Genomic DNA, 18,442 nt, shown 5'->3' with positions numbered 1-18,442 from the left:
TTATTATAAGTTAAAGTTAAAATATATAATATGAATGACAAGTTTTTACAAATGAACAAAATTAACGAACTGGCTTTTAGGGAAACTAATGTTAAGCTTGCGACTGAAATCAGAATTTTATTAATTAGGGAGTCGTATGGTATTCATTACTTCGCCATCGTCTGTTTTCGAGCTTGTTGTGTTGCAGTCTGTGCTGAGGCAAGTAACGTATTGACTGTTTGGGCTGAGGGCAGTGAAAAGTTGATTTATAGAACTTGATGCTTCCAAAATGTATAATTAATATAATTTAAAAAATATCTATGTACACTCCACCCACAAACTATAATTTAAGTAGCATCAAACTACAAAAAACGTTTTAAGTAAAATATATATCGTCTTCGACTAAGTAACTTAACTTTCTGAATTTCATAAACTATTAGGTCTTGTGTATATCAGTTTGCCTAAATTTACTCCTGTTCATTGTCATCTTCTGTAGTCGCCGTTGTTGTAATTTTAATGTCAGACCTGATGTTATAAACTAATGTAAAGGGTTTTGCGAGGCAATTAATTTATATAACTATTATTTAAGTAAGTTAAGAAATCAATTTTAAAGGAAAGTTTCTTTTGGCATCGTTTAGTTAACTGAACTGAATTTTATTAACTAGTTTTCTGTGTATTTAAGTCTGCCATAATTTACTCCTGTTCATCGTCTGTTGTCGTGCTGATGTTTGGCTGTGCAGTGAAAGGTTGACTTATGTATTGACGTATCTTTGATGATCTCTAGGTATATACGGATTATAAATAATAAATATGTATATATACATACACTTCTTCCACTAGCAATAATTTAAGAAAGGGTCCTAAGGAAACATATTTTTTGGCCTCGACTAGGTAACTAAACTTCCTGAATTTTATAAACTATTGAGTCTTGTGTATTTAAGTCTGGCTTGATTTACTCCTGATCCATAAACTCGTCATCGTCATTATCATCTTCATCATTGTCCTCGTCGTCGTCGTTATGGTTGTTGTTAAGCTGTCTGCCCTGTGGCAAGGGATGTACTGGGTATGAGGGCGGCATGGGTGCAGTGAGCTGTTGATTGGGGCGTCTTCCTGTGGGTCGGTAGTACATGTTGGAGTGTAGATAGTCACCAACCTCGTCCTCGTCAGCGCCCTCCAGGGAGTCCTCAATGGTCCGCGAGTAATCCTCGATCTCTTCATCATACAAATGAGGTGCACCATTTGCAAAGGATGCAAATCGCATCGGATCGCGTAACGAGCTTATAATACTCCATTGACGGCAGTGCGGACTATTGACATGGTCACGCAGCTCAGCCAGAGAGCGTGCCGTCTCATTGACAGCCTGTTCATAGTATTCCTCCTGTGTAAGCAGGCGACGTTTGGGTGGAAAGCGGCGTCTATAAATGCTGTGTGCGTATTTCTGCACCGACTCCGGACAATAATGGGCTATAAAGGTGAGCACCAACAGCACCACGCAGGCACTAGTATGCCAGCTGCTGAAATAAACGATTGCAGCGCCAACTGCCTGTAGCACCCACATGATAATGTTCTGCGAGCGCGGATTCTTGGGCGGTCCGATGCGATAGCATACCAGAAACGACACCAGCCCAGTAATCGCCAAATACCAGAGCACATACTCGCGATAGGTGACCAATATAACCCGAATGTTATCCGATAGCTGTTTGAGTATGTAAAGTCCGATAGTCCATCCACCGATTAGTACGCCGTACATCATGGGTCGGCGCGGAAAAAGCTTGGCTGTGATAGCAATGATTACTAGTAACGAGGCACAAATGCCTAGCACCATACCGGCCAAATAGTAGAAGACGTTGTTCTTAGCCAACCGACTGGCGCTCCAGAAGAGCGCCATGCCAAGGGCCAGCTGTACCAAGCGCCACATATCTACATTTACGTGCCTCAGGCTGATGTTGTATGGCTGATTAGAGGAAACGCCGATGCACTGCTGCTCAAACGGGGACATCTGAATGTTTTGGCGCTTTTGTGAGAAGAGCGTGAGGCTAAATAGCGAACGCTTTTCATTGTAGTGGTTAAGTACTTCGTCGGGCGAGCGCCCGCCATATTCAGAGTAGTCATCACTATCAATGGAAAGTATTAGCTCCACCGTTTCAAATAGGCTGAATAGTGAGCGTGATTTTCCCGGATAGCAGAACGTACGCAGCACATTTTTGCCATAGCTGTTTGCGGTTATATCAATTGATGTGCCTACCGCAAGGTATACGGTGTCAGACAGTGGTCGACCGCCAATTGCCGGCATCGAAGATACCGCAAGCAGACCTATTAGTAATTGTAAGTACATTTCTCTTTTCTCACTGGGCAGTTGTAACTTTACTATTTTTTAACGCTTTTCAATTGTTCTGGATTTATAAGTCAATTTTTATACACTAAAACAAACAAGTAAACAAATTTATACAGACAGATTTTGCAAAGCTGCGAATGAGTATTGTTTGTATCTGGCTGTACATTTTTTCTACTCGATACGCGATATTTCGATACCCTTATCGATAGCTTATGGAGGCCAGTCGATTGACTGTTGAAAACATATATATATATATATATATATCGATATAATTTTAGAATTTGGTTAATCGATATTATTGTCGATTGCTTGACATCTCTAACAAGCGGCACTGGTTACGAGCTGAACGACAGATTCCATAGTATTTTTGTTTTCGCCACACTCCAACTTAATTAAAGGTAATTCAATAACTATTAGGAAACGTTTTCCATTGTTAAACAGCACAATAGCTGCGCTCTGTGTCGGTATTACAGTTCTTACGAAGCTCATTGTTTGACTATTGCTTCCTGTAGCATAACCTATAAAGTTACATAATTTGTATATCTTAAAATTTGAAAGCAGCTTAATATTATTAAAGGTGCAGCAAATAATAATAACACTAAAATTTACCACTTGCACCCATTTATCATGTTGCAGAACAAAATGTCGTTCGTGAAAAATGCTCGCCTGGTGGCCCTGCGTGGCGCTCGCCTAAGCCAGAAACGCTCCTACTCGGACGACATGAAGCTGACCTTCGCTGCTGCCAACAAGACCTTCTACGATGCCGCAGTGGTGCGCCAAATCGATGTGCCCTCTTTCAGCGGCTCTTTCGGCATCTTGGCCAAGCATGTGCCCACTTTGGGTAAGTGGATCGTCGCTGGATCTTTGCAACAAAATCACAAGCGCTAACCAATTGACCTTTTCTTTCTACAGCTGTGCTGAAGCCAGGTGTTGTGCAAGTCACCGACAATGATGGCAAACTCACAAAGTACTTTGTCTCGAGCGGCTCAGTGACTGTCAACGAGGACTCCTCCGTGCAGGTGCTTGCTGAGGAGGCGCACAACATCGAGGACATCGACGTCAGCGAGGCCAGACAGCTGCTTTCCAAATACCAGTCGGCGCTGAGCTCCGCTGGAAGCGACAAGGTAAGTTCGCATTTGGTGTACTTAAAATGAAGAAAAATATGTACCTTTCGTCTCTTGTTGCAGGCCAAGGCAGAAGCTGCCATTGCCGTGGAAGTTGCTGAAGCGCTTGTCAAAGCAGCCGAATAAATTGCAAAACTCGTAAACAACAAATATTTAACAACCGAAACCACAACAACAACAACACAACAACATCAACAACAACAAACAGCTTACAATTGTGTTTAAAATAATTAAAACAAAACAAATTTGAATCCGTTTGCGTATGCAGACATAAATTTGTTATGAAACAATAAAATAGGCGAATATGTATAATATATCGTAATATTACCGAGGCCCAACAGCAGCACCAGCAACAACAACAACAACAACAGCGCGGCCCAACTATGATCAACTTTTTTTTTTTGTTTTTTGTTTTTGTTTTGAGTTTCTATCGCGTGTTTGAGCATTTGTAAAGCCCCCGAAAGACAAAACAAAACATTGAAAGAAAATGTGAAATGTAACGAATTAATTATGCAAATGTGTTACAGCGTTGGCGTTCGCGCAAGTGCAGCAGCTAGGCGCCAACGCGAAGGTCAAGTTTATGGTGGGCGCCAGTGATATAGCATTCTTTCTGCCGCCCCTCCCCGTAGGAGTCGGCGTGAATCGACGCGAGACAGTTTTCCCGTAAATCTCCAAATATTTTCAGTCATAAATCAGCGATTTTTGAATCTTGGTCGATAGAGTCCTTGAGTAATAAGAACAGAGATTTCCCGTACCTTTTATATATTTAAAGGGTAGGGCATATCTTAAGGGTATCCAAGCTTTGAGAAATTTCAAGGAGCGGGTGCCATAAAAACAGTGATTTATTTTTGTAGCTAGCTCGTATTACGATATTCGCCGTTCAGAAAAAATCAGAGTTCTGTGACCAGGGTTGCCAATTGCTGCTTTAAAAAGTGTCTAAATTTTGCAAAAAATAATTCGATTTCTAGCACTGGATTGTCTTGAAGAAAGCAAAAAATCAAAAAATCCTTAGAAAATAGCCAAATTTAGCTATTGATATCTGGATTGTTAAAAAGTCGGTATTCGTTTAACAGTCGGTTTATTTTCTATTTTTTTTTTTCAAACAAACAAAAAAAAAAACAATCTATTATTAAAAAAAAAAATTAAAATAACTTATGGAGTCGTAGAGTTTGGTGCACACAGGAATAGGCCAATAGGTCGATAGAGGTAGAAGTCATAGGTTTGGAGGTCTTCGATGTACAACCACATGTGCATGTGCTGGGTTGGTAATTGTGGACGCCTCCAGTAGTGCTGTGGTGTTTTGTGGTGTGGGTGCGGTTGGTGCAGGTGCTGCTGTTGTGGATTTCTACTTAAAAGTGAGGCGGGCCATATGTCTGGGCAGGTGCATGACCGATGGGCAGAGCCTGCTCCTCGACAGGCGCGGGCAAGCTTAAAACTGGGCTTTGGCTGAAGGCTGGTGCAGGTGCAGATTCGGGAACACTGAGCACAGGCGATGGTGCTTGCAGGGGAGCGCTGTACTGAATCGGAGCTGGGGCGCTATATTGAGCCTGAGCGGACGATTGAGCATGGGCGGTATACTGAATCGGGGCAGGTGCTGGGGCACTGTAGATGGGTTGTGGTGCAGGCGCTGGAAGGGGTGCACTGTAGACAGGAGCACTGGCAATGGGTGCGTTGTAAACGGGCGCTGGTGCCGGAGCTGCAATGGGTGCACTGTAGATCGGTGCCGGTGCGCTATAAACTGGAGCCGGGGCTGGTGCACTGTAGATTGGAGCCGGGGCTGGTGCACTGTAGATTGGAGCCGGCGCTGGAGCACTGTAGATAGGAGCTGGTGCTGGTGCACCGTAGACTGGAGCTGGGGCAGCAACTGAAGCATGCTCGTGAATGACACGCACCACCTTGGTGGGCGCATGTACAGAGGGTCCGGTAACATGGTGATTATGGTGATCATGGTTTTCGTGTAAGACCTTGATAACCTGTGGGCCGCTTTCAACGGCGTGACCACCGCCTAGATTTGCTGACTCTTGGTGCACGACCTTGATTACTTTGACAGAGGCGGGTCCACTGCTATGGTAGATGGGCGCTGGAGCAGCGGATCCACCAGAGATGACCTTCACCTTGTAGACCTGTGGTGCGGGACCGTAGCTGTAGCCGCCGGCATAGCCACCGCCGCCAGAGTGGCCACCGCCAGAAATGCCGCCCTGTTGGTGGATAACTTTGACCACTTGCACGGATCCATGTCCATGCGAACCACCATAATGACCGCCATAACCGCCGCCATATCCGCCGCCATATCCGCCGCTATAACCACCGCTACCACCGCCCAGACTGAGGCCTGACTTGCCACTTCCACCGCCACCGCCACCACCCCCGCTGCCGCCGAGCAGACCCAGAAAACCAGCGTTGGCCACAGCAAAAAGCGCACACAGACACACAAAGACCTAATCGCAAGAGGAGTATATCAAATTGGATGCATGTGCAGTGTATTTGGTCGTGGACGGCGAATGCTTACCTTCATGTTGACTACTATTCCTGCTTGGGCTTGACGACGACTCTAATGCCAAATTCTACGTATTGTGTGCTCTTCAAACACGACTGATGTCAATCCACCGGCAGCCGCGCGCTTTTATACCATCCCAATGCGTTGTAAGCCGCAGCAGCTGCTGTAACCAATAATGCTCATGATGGGCTTCATGATACGAAATTAGCAACGCAATTCCAAAACAACGCAACGCATCCCAAACTTTTCAACTAGCCCTGCCCAAGCCCCAACGTGGAGCCAGAGGCAGAGGCAGACGCAGACGCAGAGGCTGTCGTTAGGGCTGAGACTGAGATGGTGGAGCCAAACAAAAGCATTTCATTAACATTTGCAATGGCCAGGGCCAGTTCGTAATCATCATCATTGTGAAGATCATGATAATGATCATTGAAGATGATGCAAAGTCGGCTTGTATAGAAGTTGCCGCCGTCGCTTTCATTTTCATATTCATTTTCATTTTCATTTTCATTGGACCGCACACCGCACCCAGTTACATAGTTCTTCATTTCCATTTCCAGTTCAATTTCAATTTCAATTTCCATTTTCATAACGTTGTCCAATTTCCAGTTTCCAGTTATGCTACATTTCGTAAAGGCCCTTTAACGTAACGTTGCAACGTCTTTTGGTGTCGTCTGCATTTCCGAAATTCCTAATTAGCATGAAAATGAAATGACCGTGGCCGTTGACGCTGACGCTGAAGTTGCTGTTGCCGTTGCTGATAAGACAACATCGATGCTGCCCCTCTGGCAGGTGTCTCTCACTCTCCCTTTCCCTTGCCCTCTCTGTCTTTCTATGTGCGTGGTGTCATTTGCATATGGCTTGGGTTGGCTCACCCGGCGGCCTGCTGTCTAACGCTGCCCACGTGAGCCAGCGCCGTCAAGCCCAAAGCCAAAAACTCTCTTAAGCTTTATCTCAATTTCGGGCAATAATTTCAAGGTGAATCGGAATTGTCTGTGTTCCGAAAAATATGTGTGTTTTGTCAACTAAGCCAACATCTCGGCTCAGCCAGCCAGCGTCTGGTTATGTAAAATTCAAAACCAACTGCCATTTAATACACACGAGTATTGTCTAATGGTCATAAACCGACAAGCATCAACATCAGTAATCACTAATGCATTAGTTTGTGTGTGCATGTGTGTGTGTGTGTGTGTGCGCGTGGTAAATGTGTCCCAATTAGTGTGGGAAACACAGATTCCATCAAAATACTTGAGCTATGCCAACGAATATCTGCCTGCCAATTGGCATCTTTCGCTTAGTCAGCTCGCGATTTGTTGCTTCATTGTTGAGTTTTGGTTTTGAGCGAAAGCTGAAAAGTAATCATTCTTCCTAAGGAAGAATGTCCCTACTTATTGATATAATGGAAAAAAGGAGAGATCTGGCATTATTCGTTTCTTTTTGATTGACATTTAAGCTGGATCTTATTAAAAACATAAAAAACAAACATTTGTTTATGATTCTTGAAGATTTGTGCATTCTTCCCTATCCTGTAATTTATCAAATGCTGTCTGATAAGCCGTCTTCCAAAGTTTAATCCCGACTCGTGGTGGACTTAACGCGCATCAGGGCCAAATTGGGAAATTTGTAATTTCCTTTTACGAGACGACTAAAACTAAAATCTGAAGACTTCGACGTATGCATCACACTCGACAGAGAGTTGTAGGAAAACAGCCCCATGATTTTCATAGGGGCTCTCACAGCCAGAGTAAATACTTTTAGCTATTAAGTCATTTTAGGCCTATAAATCGCGTGCAACAGCAGGCCTTAAAATATTACAAATATGCAGAATTCTTAGTTTAAAGCTCTGCAACTCAGACTCGAGAATGTCGACGGGGGCATTTTACACGGAGGAATTTAGCTTAAATCCCATTCAAATTATTTAATTTGATTAACATCTTCCTTACGATGGCAGACATAATAGAATTTGCTCTCGGCAAGACCATAGGTCGCAGCAAATCAGTCTAGGGGTCAATGCCCAAAAGACTCAACAGGTGTTGCTCATCTGAAGATATGTCTTATCCATCTCAGGCCTTAAAGATTCCAAACAGATGGATGGATGATACGGAAGAATATATATACTGTGCGGGGTCCGAGAGGTCTTTTTCTGTATTCAGTATACCCTTTCTTACCCACAAATTGTTACAGGGTACAAAACTGCCTAAATATTATTTTCATTATGATTACTCTAAGCAATGATAATGCAATTATCATGATGATCATTATCAATACATTTTAACGCTAATGAAATAATAACGATAACACTTATAGGCATCATTTTGGATAGTGACTATTACTATTAAATTCCTTAAGGAACTACATGTACCGCTAGGAATCAAGTAAGAAACAAATACAAAGTACAAAGCTAATTGCCAGGTTGCAAGACATTGAGAGCATACTGCAAATCCTACCTGTCCATCTGTCCAACACCTCTTAAAGGCTGTTACCGGCCTCTCTGCACTGGTTAGGAATAAGGTCCGGGCGTGTTTCCTACAAGCCATTCCTTTAATAGGCCATTGACCTCTGGAAGAACTTGGCTTGGGTCGAGATGGCTGTTAAATCTAACCAATTTCAATGAAGTTTCGTTTTACAAAATGAACTAATAATTGTACCAAGGTGCAAAATAAAAGAGGAAACCCTCGTTAAACAGAATGTCGACAAACTGGATGACGCAACACTCCACTGAAAGTGTATCAGCCAAGTAATGGGGCTGAATAAAAACAAAGCTCTTAATATAGAGCCACAATTCAATAAATAAGACAGCTCTAAGATTAGAATAAGAGAGTGCGAAAAAATTGGGGAACGTTTGGGAACGATAAATCTAAACTCAGAGGCAGTAAACAGTGAACGTTCCTGTAAGGACATTTGAATTAGCAACAAATCCAAGAAACGGTTGTTTTTGCTTTTTTTTTTAATAACACTGTTTCTCAGCAGGAATTTTGGTGCTTTCAATTTTAGATATAACATCCTTAACACCCAGTTCCCTACTTGCCTTAAAATCCGCTTCTATTTGAAAAATATATTTCATGTCCATCGAGGCAGGAACCAAATTTGGAATCATCGGCTTCCGCCCATGCTAGTCTTGTGGTGAGAATCTTGAAGCTGAAAAATAAACTTTCGTTTATTAGACAATTTACTCACAGTTTCCAGTCAAGAGCGGTAAATTTAGCGAAAATCATATTTAACACATTTTCACAAAGATCTTTTCGAATAAGTTTCAAGCCGATTCGATTGTGAAAGATAATGTTGGAAATGTTTCGCCAATTGCCAACGGACTTTCAAGAAATACCCGAATCCAGTTAACTAAATATATCAATGAGTTTGTCCCGACTGACTAAACCAGGTATCAGGACAGATCAACGATTGGATTTAACAGATAAATCTTGTACTAGACTAAATATGTCAGTCTTTGATTAGCATTTTTGTCAGAATGCGAAGTTGAGCAGGGCTAGAAAAGAAAAGAATACTCTCAAAGAATGTAACTTATGACGAGGAGTTCAAGACACGATGGGTAAAGTTTAATTTTAAATGGGTGTTAACCTGATATCTCAAACTTCAAGCAGGTAATTTAAGCCGGGCTAGGAGAACCTTCAGAACCCTTTTCGCAGTAATAATGCTATTTGTTTAGGCATGTACAGATTTTGAATTTATTAATAAGAATACATTTTTACATTCAAAAAAAAAAAAGTGAAAAAAATAGGGTTGAAGCGTATCAGCGTTAGCGTTCCAGGGGACTGGAGATTGGCAATGCTTACTTCTTCTCCTTCAGCCAGCCGCCGTAGGCGAGGGGCGCATCGTAGGCATGTCCAACACGCAGCACAGATGGGGATGAAATGTAGGCGGCACGGTGCACTGGCACGACGGAGTGGACGACGGGAACGGCAACGGAGTCCACGACGGGCACATGGCGCACAACGGGCACATGGCGGACGACGGGCACACTGCGCACAATGGGAACTGTTGCGTAGCTGCTGCCATAGATGGCGCTGCTCTGGCCGAGGGCCAAGCAGGCGGCGAACAGGAGGCAAGCTAGGAAGAACTGCAAACGGTGTCAATAGGTAAGTAAGTGGTCCGGACAGCAGCTCCAGTGCAGATCGATGGAGGACTTACCTTCATGTTGATTTGATTACTGAATGATTTGTGTTGAATTACTCGGTCGGTTGGCGCGTTTATATAGCAATCGGAGAACCTTGTCAAAAGTAGATCAGCAAAACTGGCCGGAGACACAAATAGAACAGCATTTGAAAAACCCAATCGAATTGAAATGGCGTTATGTAAATTTGGCTTGTACAAAGGGAGGGATTTAAATGTTTGGCATTATTATTGAAATATTTATACATACGTATCTGAATGACGCTCGTCTGCCTCATCTTCTTGACGAACGCCCATTCAATCGGACAGAACAATGAGAACTTGTTCCTTACTACAATCGCTGAAGCAGCGATCCGGCTGCTCCGTGTCTGAGTCTGAGTCTGAGTCTGAGTCCGGCCAGGGTCTTTCCGCTTGTCGCCAACTTGTCCAACTAAGCGCCTTGATTGATTCTTTTCATTGTATAAATTTATCGATCGTGGTTTATTTGGTTATATTTATGGTATATTGTTTGCCGGACTAGTCAAATGCAAATCAATGCCCCCAACTTTGGTTAAGCTTCCCTATATGACTATATGCCGTGTTTCCAAAATACAAACTGAAAAGCTTGCAAATACAAAAATAAAATAAAAAATTAGTTTAAAAAAAATTGTTTGTTTGTCTTTTATTTTTGTTTCTCGTGCCTTTGTTTTGATTTTTTTTTTGTACCCTATACCCAATGAAAAGTCTAAAAATAAGTATTAAGATGTTAGTGAAGATGTTCGACTGTAAGATACCCTTTATCTATAACATACATTTATACTACCCTGTTTATATATACAACATCTGTCCGCATTGCGCCCATCTTTAGGAATAAGGGAGAGCCTACATACAACAGTTGGTGCCGAAAAATTTTAACTTGTCTTATGTAGATATAATTAGTTAATAAAGTAACGTACTTTTCTTATCTTTAATTGTTAAAGTCGACCAATGTATACGATAGGATCTCGTTGATCAAGAACATATATTTTAAATGGAGTTTGAGGTGCCTTCTTCTGCATATCCAATTTCTATTTACAATAAATAATAGGTATAGGTAATAATAATAATGATAATAATGATAATAATAATAATAATAATAATAATAATAATAATAATAATAATAATAATAATAATAATAATAATAATAATAATAATAATAATGATAATAATGACCCTAATAACATAATATAAGTATTAAATAAAGACTTTGGAAGCTAACCACGAATTATGTTATTTAGGGTATAACTTAGTCTAGCACTCAAGGACAGATTATTTATATTTGTTTCAATTAAAATGCTTCAGCTAAGCAATAAAATGCATTCCTTTATATGTCTTGACGGGCTGATGGTGGAAACGGTGGTCAAAGATTTGCTGTGTATAGTTTCGGGCTTATTGTTGGGCTTCAAGCTTCACAGTTCGGGACTAAAATGGAGTGAAATTCAATGGACTTCAAAACTCGTTTTCACTTATCAATGAAAAATATAACTTATGACGAGGAATTTAAGATACGATGGGTAAAGTTTATTATTAAATGGGTGTTAATCGGAGCTCTCAAAATTCAAGCATGTCATTTAAATGGGCTGAACAGATTATACTTAACATTACCTTTTAAGTTATAAAAGCTATATAGCAGAAACATTGTAGACATTTGTCATATGGTGTATATTCGCCTTAGATTTACAACAACCAATGACATTCACTTTCCAATAATGTCCATTCGGAAACCTAAGACTGGTTACTCTTGTTCGGTAATGTTATATGGTAATGCATGGAGTAAAGGAAATCGATTTTCTAGTGTATTATTGATTTGTGCAGCTTCAGACACACAAATTATATATATATGTATATATTATTAATCACTACAACGATCAGCGTCGATCTAGCTATGTCCCTATGTGTCTGTCTGATCGTTTGTGTAACGCCTAGAGACTTGAAATTAAAAACTTATATTCTTCCATTGTTTTTTTTTTCACACTATTTTATTCCGTTTTTATAATATCGAGAAATTACGATTATGGAACATGATTTTTTTAATCATATCTCAACAGAGTATGGCACGTAACTTCTCAATTATAAATAAGCATGTACAGATTAAAAATATTTCTCGCTCTACAAAATTGTTTATGAAAGATAGAGCATTACGCTTTTGCATTTACGCATATATACACACCTTGGCAATTTCACAAAGATCGGACTACAAACACCGAAGTTAATCAGGAATGCATTTCCCATGAAAAGTGCGGGACTAAGGGACGCAGAAGCATATTTCATATGTTAATTGTGTTTTAACGTATTTATGTATTGAAGGAAGATGAAATGTTTGTAATGAATTCTTTGCGCAGCATTCAGCAAACCTCATAGTCTGGCACTCCCGACTAGAGAACTCGTACTTGTTTTAAAAATTTTCTTTCTTAAGGCTCAAATGTGAGATTGTATCTGAGCCGAACTCCACTCGCCGTTCTTATTTAAAATTATTAAAAATTATTTACATAAACAAATGTATAGCTCAAATTTGCGAATGCGAAATAAATGTTAAAACAGAAACAAGTTTGTTTTGATGTGCTCTGTACGAATATTTCGTTAACAATTCCTGAATGGATTAATTTGTCAGGCTTGAACAGCTGGCAAACTAATCATTTGTGAGCCAGTTTGAATACATTTCATAAAATTGATTTTATAAATTCTGTTTGCATTTCGTTAATTATTTAAAGAACCAAATGAAGTAATATCTTTGGAATGCCCATAATAAATAACCAATTGAAAAATATAGGGGTCTGGTGATACAGTCAAAATGCAAATCTTTGCAATGTTTCATTAAGATACTTTCTAAAAGTGAGAGACTGATCAAGAATATGATACCCTATACATTGAGGTATGTCGGACTTGGCTACACACATTTCCACAGGGATAGTCGGTATACAAGCCTTTTAATACCCCGAACCCACCCATTGAAAATGGCTAAAAAGGGTATAATGTATTTGTGCAGAAGGAAGCATCTCCGACCCCATAAAGTATATATATTCTTGATCAGCATTAATAGCCGAGTCGATCTAGCGATATTCGTCCGTCCGTCCGTGTGTCCGCATGTATGAACGGAAGGATCTCAGGACCTATAAGAGCTAGAGACTTTAAATTTGAGCTGTAGGTCCTCCTAGTGCCCGCGCAGATCGAGTTTGTCTCCGATAATCGATAACTTACTCCGTTTCCAAGCAATCGATAAAAATCGATATCGATATCCTGTTTTTTGGGCAATTTTGGTAAATAATAAGAGCTAAAGTCACCAAACTTGACATATAGCTTCTAAAATAGAATATATATATGCAGTTGATGTTGGAAGAAGAGGGTTCAGGGTATCCCCTAGTCGGGAGCTCCCGACTAGAACCTCTAGTTTTAAATTTATCTTTATTACTACTAAAGCAAAAGGGTGCGTAGCGCCAGCTGCAAGTGGTATTGGAAAAAGCGGGTTCAGGGTATCCCTTAGTCGGGAGCTCCCGACTAGAACCTCTTACTTGTTTAGATTTTCACAAGTCAATTAAAACAATCAGAGGAATGTTTGAATGCATATGTATTAGCAATTATATTTGATTTGATAAATCGACCTATGAAAATAAGTTTTGACAACTAAGATGATGTCTTATACGATTATAAGTATAACCGAGTTTGATTCTCGACAAGATTAAGTAGCACATCTATTAAATAACACTGTCCAGGAACAAATTTACCTAATGGATGTGGCTATGCTTCCTTCAGCCTATTACATACATTTGCATAGAGCCAATATACTCCCTTTTGCCCCTTTTCAAGAGGTATAACTTTAAAGTATGGCAAAGAATAAAATATATTTTATATTATACTAATATCAAGCTCAGGTCAACATTGTTTGTTCGGTTCGAGGTCAACATTGTTTGTCATTACATGAATAATAACTAACAAATACCGAGAAATTATTAGATAGATAGACATTCTAAAGAAGTTCCCGGTAATATCATGATCCGACTCTGTCATCGCCGTTAGGATTGCAAATGTCTTGTCCCCCTTTCGAAGTTATAACTTATTGAGAATTTCAAGCGTCGAGCAACGAGCAAAGCAAAGCGCAGATATCATCTGCTATCTTAATTTTGTACCGTTCGGCCGGTTACATAATTGAGTTGGAGAGCGTTTAAGATTTGTATAAGATTTGTGTGTGCCACACAGCTCGACAAAGCGATGCTATCCGAAATCAATTTGGAGTTACGCCGAGTTTCACCTTTGGCTTTGGCTCGGATCGACCCGGATTGACTCGGCTCGACTCGGATCTACGCATTTGGCAACAACAGCTTGACTCGAAATGAATTCAAGTGGCTGCAGACGCCTCTGCCCACTGCCCACTGCCCACTGCCAAGGGCATTCAATGAAAGTCGCGTCGCTCATTATGATATAACTTTTGGCCCACAACAAGTTACCAAATTGGCTCTCTTTTTGTCGCTGTTGTTGTTTGTTTCGTTATGCTTTTATGTTTTATGTATTTATGTATTTATTAACAAATAATTTAACAATGACGAAGCGGGCGATGCTGGGAGGCCACTCGCTCGCTCACTTGTTGCCCCCGCATGCCCAATAGATATATGCATGGACTAATGGACTGTCTTATGACTGCGATGAGTTAACCTAGCGGAAAAAAAATAAAAAAAAAAACAATTCATTTGGTCTAACTAACTGGGCCGACGGGGTCTCTACCAGCCGGCGGGCTGAGCGCTGCTCCAACCGCCGCCTGCGGAACCACCGCTGCTCCAGCCACCGCCGCCGCCGCCTGAGGCTCCGCCCTTGCTCCAGCCAGCGCTTGAGACACCACCAGCCTGATTCTCCTCGACGCGCATCACTTTGAGCGTGCCGCGTTGCACGACATGGCCGCTCTTGAAGAAGGCACCCTGCGCTTTATCCGCGCGCATTATAATGGCTTTGCCCCGGTGGCCGAAGGTGTCAATCAGCTGGCTATTAATGGCATCCACATTGCCATAGCCGCCGCCACCACCGTACAGTGAATCCTCCTGCAGCACCAGCTGTATGATCTGGGGCAGAATTGCTTTCAGCTGCTGGTTGTGGTAGGAGGCGTCACCTCCGCCATAGCCATGACCAGCTGCATAGGATTGGCCGTAAGAGTAGTCAGAGCCGCCGCTGTTCGCATGATAGGCCACCGGCGCAGCTGGTGCTGCGTGCTCGATCACCTTGTACACCTGCTCGCCATAGGAGCCGTGACTGTGACCGCTGGCATAGCCATGTCCATAACTGTGTCCGCCTGCAGCGCCGCCGCCATTGCCGTATCCGTGTCCATCTTCCAGAATGACCTTGATAAGCTGCGTTGAGCCACCGCCGCCGCCACCATGTCCATAAGCATGTCCATGGTTATAAGATCCACCGCCGCCGCCGCCGCCTCCTCCATGTGCATAGACATGCCCATTTCCGTGAGCACCTCCGCCTCCACCAATACTAGTTGGTGTCGCTATCACATTATAGGTGGTGCCGCCAGCACCGCCGCCGCCTCCAGCTCCTCCTCCTCCTCCGCCCAGAAGCGACAGAAAGGTGGCATTACAGACGCCCAACGTGGCCAGTAGACAACAAACGAAGACCTGAGTCGAGGTGCAGAGAAGTGCATCAGTCTTGCATTCGCGCTGCTTATCCAAAGGAGCAGTTGGTAACTCACCTTCATTTCGGCTTTCTCTTAATCTCTCTCCCTCTCTCTCTTTAGTTAGTTTATGCTCGAGCACCTGTGAGCGTCGAGCTGTTCCCGGTCAGCGAATGATGCCACTTTCGCGTTGCCGATGATCTTTTATACAGACGCACGGGCTTCACGGCTGCGCTGCTGCGCGGCTTGGCAGCTCGGCAGCTCGAGAGCTCGACAGCTCCACAATTCCCGTTAAAGGGCCGTCGGGCGTCCGGAATCGGTTGCAACAACGCGCTGCTCGCTGCCAGCTCGTGACATACTATGTAAGCTGGAGCTGCCGCCGAACATGAAGAGCGATGAAGGCGATGCGCATGCAAAGGGGAATGCGAATGGTAATTGGAAGAGATGCGTAATGCGGCGCTGGTCCAAGCCGAAGTCACATCATTTTGCTTTCGTGGGCTAGCTTTCTGCTCATCCCAACTCTCGTAATTCACTTAAGATATTTGAAAAGCTTCAACATGCACAAAGATAACAGATATCTAGCCGAATATGCCCGACTAATAGATGCCCTGCAGCCAGCTCCGAGTAGCCCTCAACCTCTACTCCCAGCCCCACACAATGGAAACGGAAATGGAATCCAAAACAAGGCTATGCCTCGAAAATAAAGACATACTGGGCGGGTATAACTGAGTTTTGCGTGCTTAGAATCTCCACTGGAACGGAGTATATTTGTTTCGCGAATATAGAAACCTATATTTTACAGCTTTTGGAGCTGAAGACTAGACTTTTTATACTCAGTTTGGCGTTAAAGAATTCTTTATTTTGAAGTTGATCTCTTTCCTGACTTTTGTGACTTTATTACAGGGTATACAAAAACAAAAAATGGGGAAACATATTTGATATTTGACCTTCCCCCTCCTACAACTTTCATCATACAGGGTGCCTATTTGAGTATGTATTTTTAGCTATAACACACACGGTTACGTTTAACAATTACTTGTTGATGATATCTTATAAATGTATAATTGCCTTGCATACTTGTAAAGGGTATTACAGTTTTATCATGAAATGTGTAACGCATAGGAGACTTCTGCGACCTCATCAAGAACATACATGCATATATATTCTTGATTAGTTTGTCTGTTTGATTCTTTCAGTCTTTCTGTTGCGACAGGAAGTACACTCATATATGGAATTCAGCCGAACCGAGCCACTATATCGTTATTATATATCACCATTATACCATATCGTAACGCTCTATAGGATCAATCGGTCGAAAAAATAGCTTTATGTAAGTCGGAAATTAAAAGTTTCCTACAAGAACATTTCGAACCCACCAGCTTACAAGGGTATTTCATCTTCCGCGTCTCGAACAAAGCATTCGATCTTGATTTTTTGTTAATTTAGTAATTAACTCGGACGTACCAGAACATGGATCAATGCATCGTTTAGTTAATTCAACTATCTGGTGCGAGTCCCTGACTAGATTAGATAGTTGGTGTAAAAGACCTTAGTTTCCAGTGTAATGCTTGAACAAAATGCTCATACATACTTTTGAATACAATTAAGCGACAATTGTGAGAGTTTTACAGAGTTCAAAAATCATTAAGTTAGCCTCTGATTATTAAAATACGTAATAGGCATAGGCACCCTGTATTATTTTTGTTAATGTTGTTGTTTGTTTATTTGAACTCACAAAATATGCACCAATAACACGAACATTAGCGCATCTCCCAGCCAAACGGCCCATATCCCCCTCCCCTCCCCACCCCTTCGCTCAACCCAGCACCTGCCCAGATTCCACGTGTATTCAAAATTTACCGGCTTTTTGCATATGATTATCGATCTAAGCGAAGCTCTTGGCCTGCCCCGGGGCTGGCGCTGGGAATTGCTTTGGTTGTTATTGTTGTTGTAGTCGTTGTTGTTTTTGTTGTTGCTTTCGTGTGTTGTTGCAACAGAAAACAACTCGGACGCTTGTCGATTGAGCCAATCTGTGTTTGAGTCCAAGCCATGGACGCAGTCGTCGTCGCAGTCGCCGTCGCCGTCGCCGTCGCAGCTGGCGTCGCAGTTCGCTTATATCATGCAAGAGATTTCAAATTTGTTTAGTTTTGTGTGCATTTTTATATAAATTATTTAATGCGCATCGTTGCGCATTTTCAAATCCAACCTACAACCTACAGCCTCCCCCTTGCCCCGTTCATCGTTCCACTCAGCTGCCTTAGACTTAAGTTTTAGTCAAATTAAAAGCGATTGGCATTTTATCACTTGGTTATGTGCACAGTGTCAAAGCATCCAGCGAGCTATTCATGGAAGCACAGCTGATTATGCATGTGGATGTCCATGCTGATGAAGATGATTCCATGTGCAAATAGTTTTGTCGCTTCCATTATATGCTTCATCAATGACCAGCATTCCACTCGCCCGCTCTCATTGGCCACTTTCCCGCTGTTGCCGGCTGGATGCGTGGGCAAAAAGCCAAATTGTTGACTCATTGCGACTTAATTGATTCATCACTTAATTTAACGTGCGATTAGTTATGCAATTACAATTATTGTTTTTGATATTGCTGCTCATATTATTATAGTTTTGAGTATTATTTAAGTTATTATTATTATTACCCATTAAAAATGGGTATAAGTGTATATTGTATTTGTGCGAAAGCCAAATGTATGTAACAGGCAGAAGGAAGCTTCTCCGACCCCATAAAGTATATATATTCTTGA

General features: G+C 41.9%; 5 protein-coding genes across 7 annotated transcripts; 1 reads left to right on the top strand and 4 right to left on the bottom strand.

Moving 5' to 3' along the window:
* Positions 1-2: 2 nt before the first annotated feature.
* LOC115765389 (nuclear envelope integral membrane protein 1a) lies at positions 3-2,429 on the bottom strand. 3 transcript variants are annotated; one of them, XM_030708916.1, is made up of 2 exons: positions 1,133-2,417; positions 3-223 (listed from the first exon to the last, which is right to left on the bottom strand). In XM_030708916.1, exons 1-2 carry the CDS (start codon positions 2,312-2,314, stop codon positions 125-127), a joined length of 1,281 nt encoding a protein of 426 aa, XP_030564776.1. In that variant the 5' UTR covers positions 2,315-2,417; the 3' UTR covers positions 3-124. The 3 variants fall into 3 exon arrangements, with proteins under 3 accessions (XP_030564776.1, XP_030564774.1, XP_030564775.1); XM_030708914.1 differs by having other exon boundaries at positions 141-2,292; positions 2,348-2,429; XM_030708915.1 differs by having other exon boundaries at positions 141-1,755; positions 1,807-2,417.
* A 190-nt stretch (positions 2,430-2,619) lies between these two features.
* Positions 2,620-3,627, top strand: LOC115765268 (ATP synthase subunit delta, mitochondrial). Its single transcript, XM_030708757.1, has 4 exons — positions 2,620-2,712; positions 2,951-3,155; positions 3,227-3,438; positions 3,502-3,627. The coding sequence occupies exons 2-4, from the start codon at positions 2,957-2,959 to the stop codon at positions 3,562-3,564; spliced, it is 474 nt and encodes a 157-aa protein (XP_030564617.1). The 5' UTR covers positions 2,620-2,712; positions 2,951-2,956; the 3' UTR covers positions 3,565-3,627.
* A 1,029-nt stretch (positions 3,628-4,656) lies between these two features.
* On the bottom strand, positions 4,657-5,953 carry LOC115765427 (skin secretory protein xP2). Its single transcript, XM_030708973.1, has 2 exons — positions 5,948-5,953; positions 4,657-5,876 (listed from the first exon to the last, which is right to left on the bottom strand). The coding sequence occupies exons 1-2, from the start codon at positions 5,951-5,953 to the stop codon at positions 4,788-4,790; spliced, it is 1,095 nt and encodes a 364-aa protein (XP_030564833.1). The 3' UTR covers positions 4,657-4,787.
* A 3,766-nt stretch (positions 5,954-9,719) lies between these two features.
* On the bottom strand, positions 9,720-10,084 carry LOC115765426. Its single transcript, XM_030708972.1, has 2 exons — positions 10,079-10,084; positions 9,720-10,007 (listed from the first exon to the last, which is right to left on the bottom strand). Exons 1-2 carry the CDS (start codon positions 10,082-10,084, stop codon positions 9,720-9,722), a joined length of 294 nt encoding a protein of 97 aa, XP_030564832.1.
* A 4,706-nt stretch (positions 10,085-14,790) lies between these two features.
* Positions 14,791-15,764, bottom strand: LOC115765425 (glycine-rich protein DOT1). Its single transcript, XM_030708971.1, has 2 exons — positions 15,759-15,764; positions 14,791-15,684 (listed from the first exon to the last, which is right to left on the bottom strand). The coding sequence occupies exons 1-2, from the start codon at positions 15,762-15,764 to the stop codon at positions 14,791-14,793; spliced, it is 900 nt and encodes a 299-aa protein (XP_030564831.1).
* Between the last annotated feature and the right edge of the window lie 2,678 nt (positions 15,765-18,442).

The sequence above is a fragment of the Drosophila novamexicana genome, unplaced genomic scaffold (assembly GCF_003285875.2).
Source record: "Drosophila novamexicana strain 15010-1031.04,08,12 unplaced genomic scaffold, DnovRS2.1 tig00000960-arrow-arrow-pilon, whole genome shotgun sequence".
NCBI lineage: Eukaryota > Metazoa > Arthropoda > Insecta > Diptera > Drosophilidae > Drosophila > Drosophila novamexicana.
Note: the sequence above shows the minus strand (reverse complement) of the source record. Positions and strands in the feature narration are given on the sequence as shown.

Excerpts from the sequence above, each read along its gene's own strand:
- LOC115765389 (XM_030708914.1), bottom strand. The coding sequence starts at position 2,272 with ATGCCGGCAATTGGCGGTCGACCACTGTCTGACACCGTATACCTTGCG.
- LOC115765268 (XM_030708757.1), top strand. The coding sequence starts at position 2,957 with ATGTCGTTCGTGAAAAATGCTCGCCTGGTGGCCCTGCGTGGCGCTCGC. Across the intron at positions 3,156-3,226 it reads CAAGCATGTGCCCACTTTGG|CTGTGCTGAAGCCAGGTGTT; the intron begins GTAAGTGGATCG and ends TTCTTTCTACAG. Across the intron at positions 3,439-3,501 it reads GCTCCGCTGGAAGCGACAAG|GCCAAGGCAGAAGCTGCCAT; the intron begins GTAAGTTCGCAT and ends CTCTTGTTGCAG.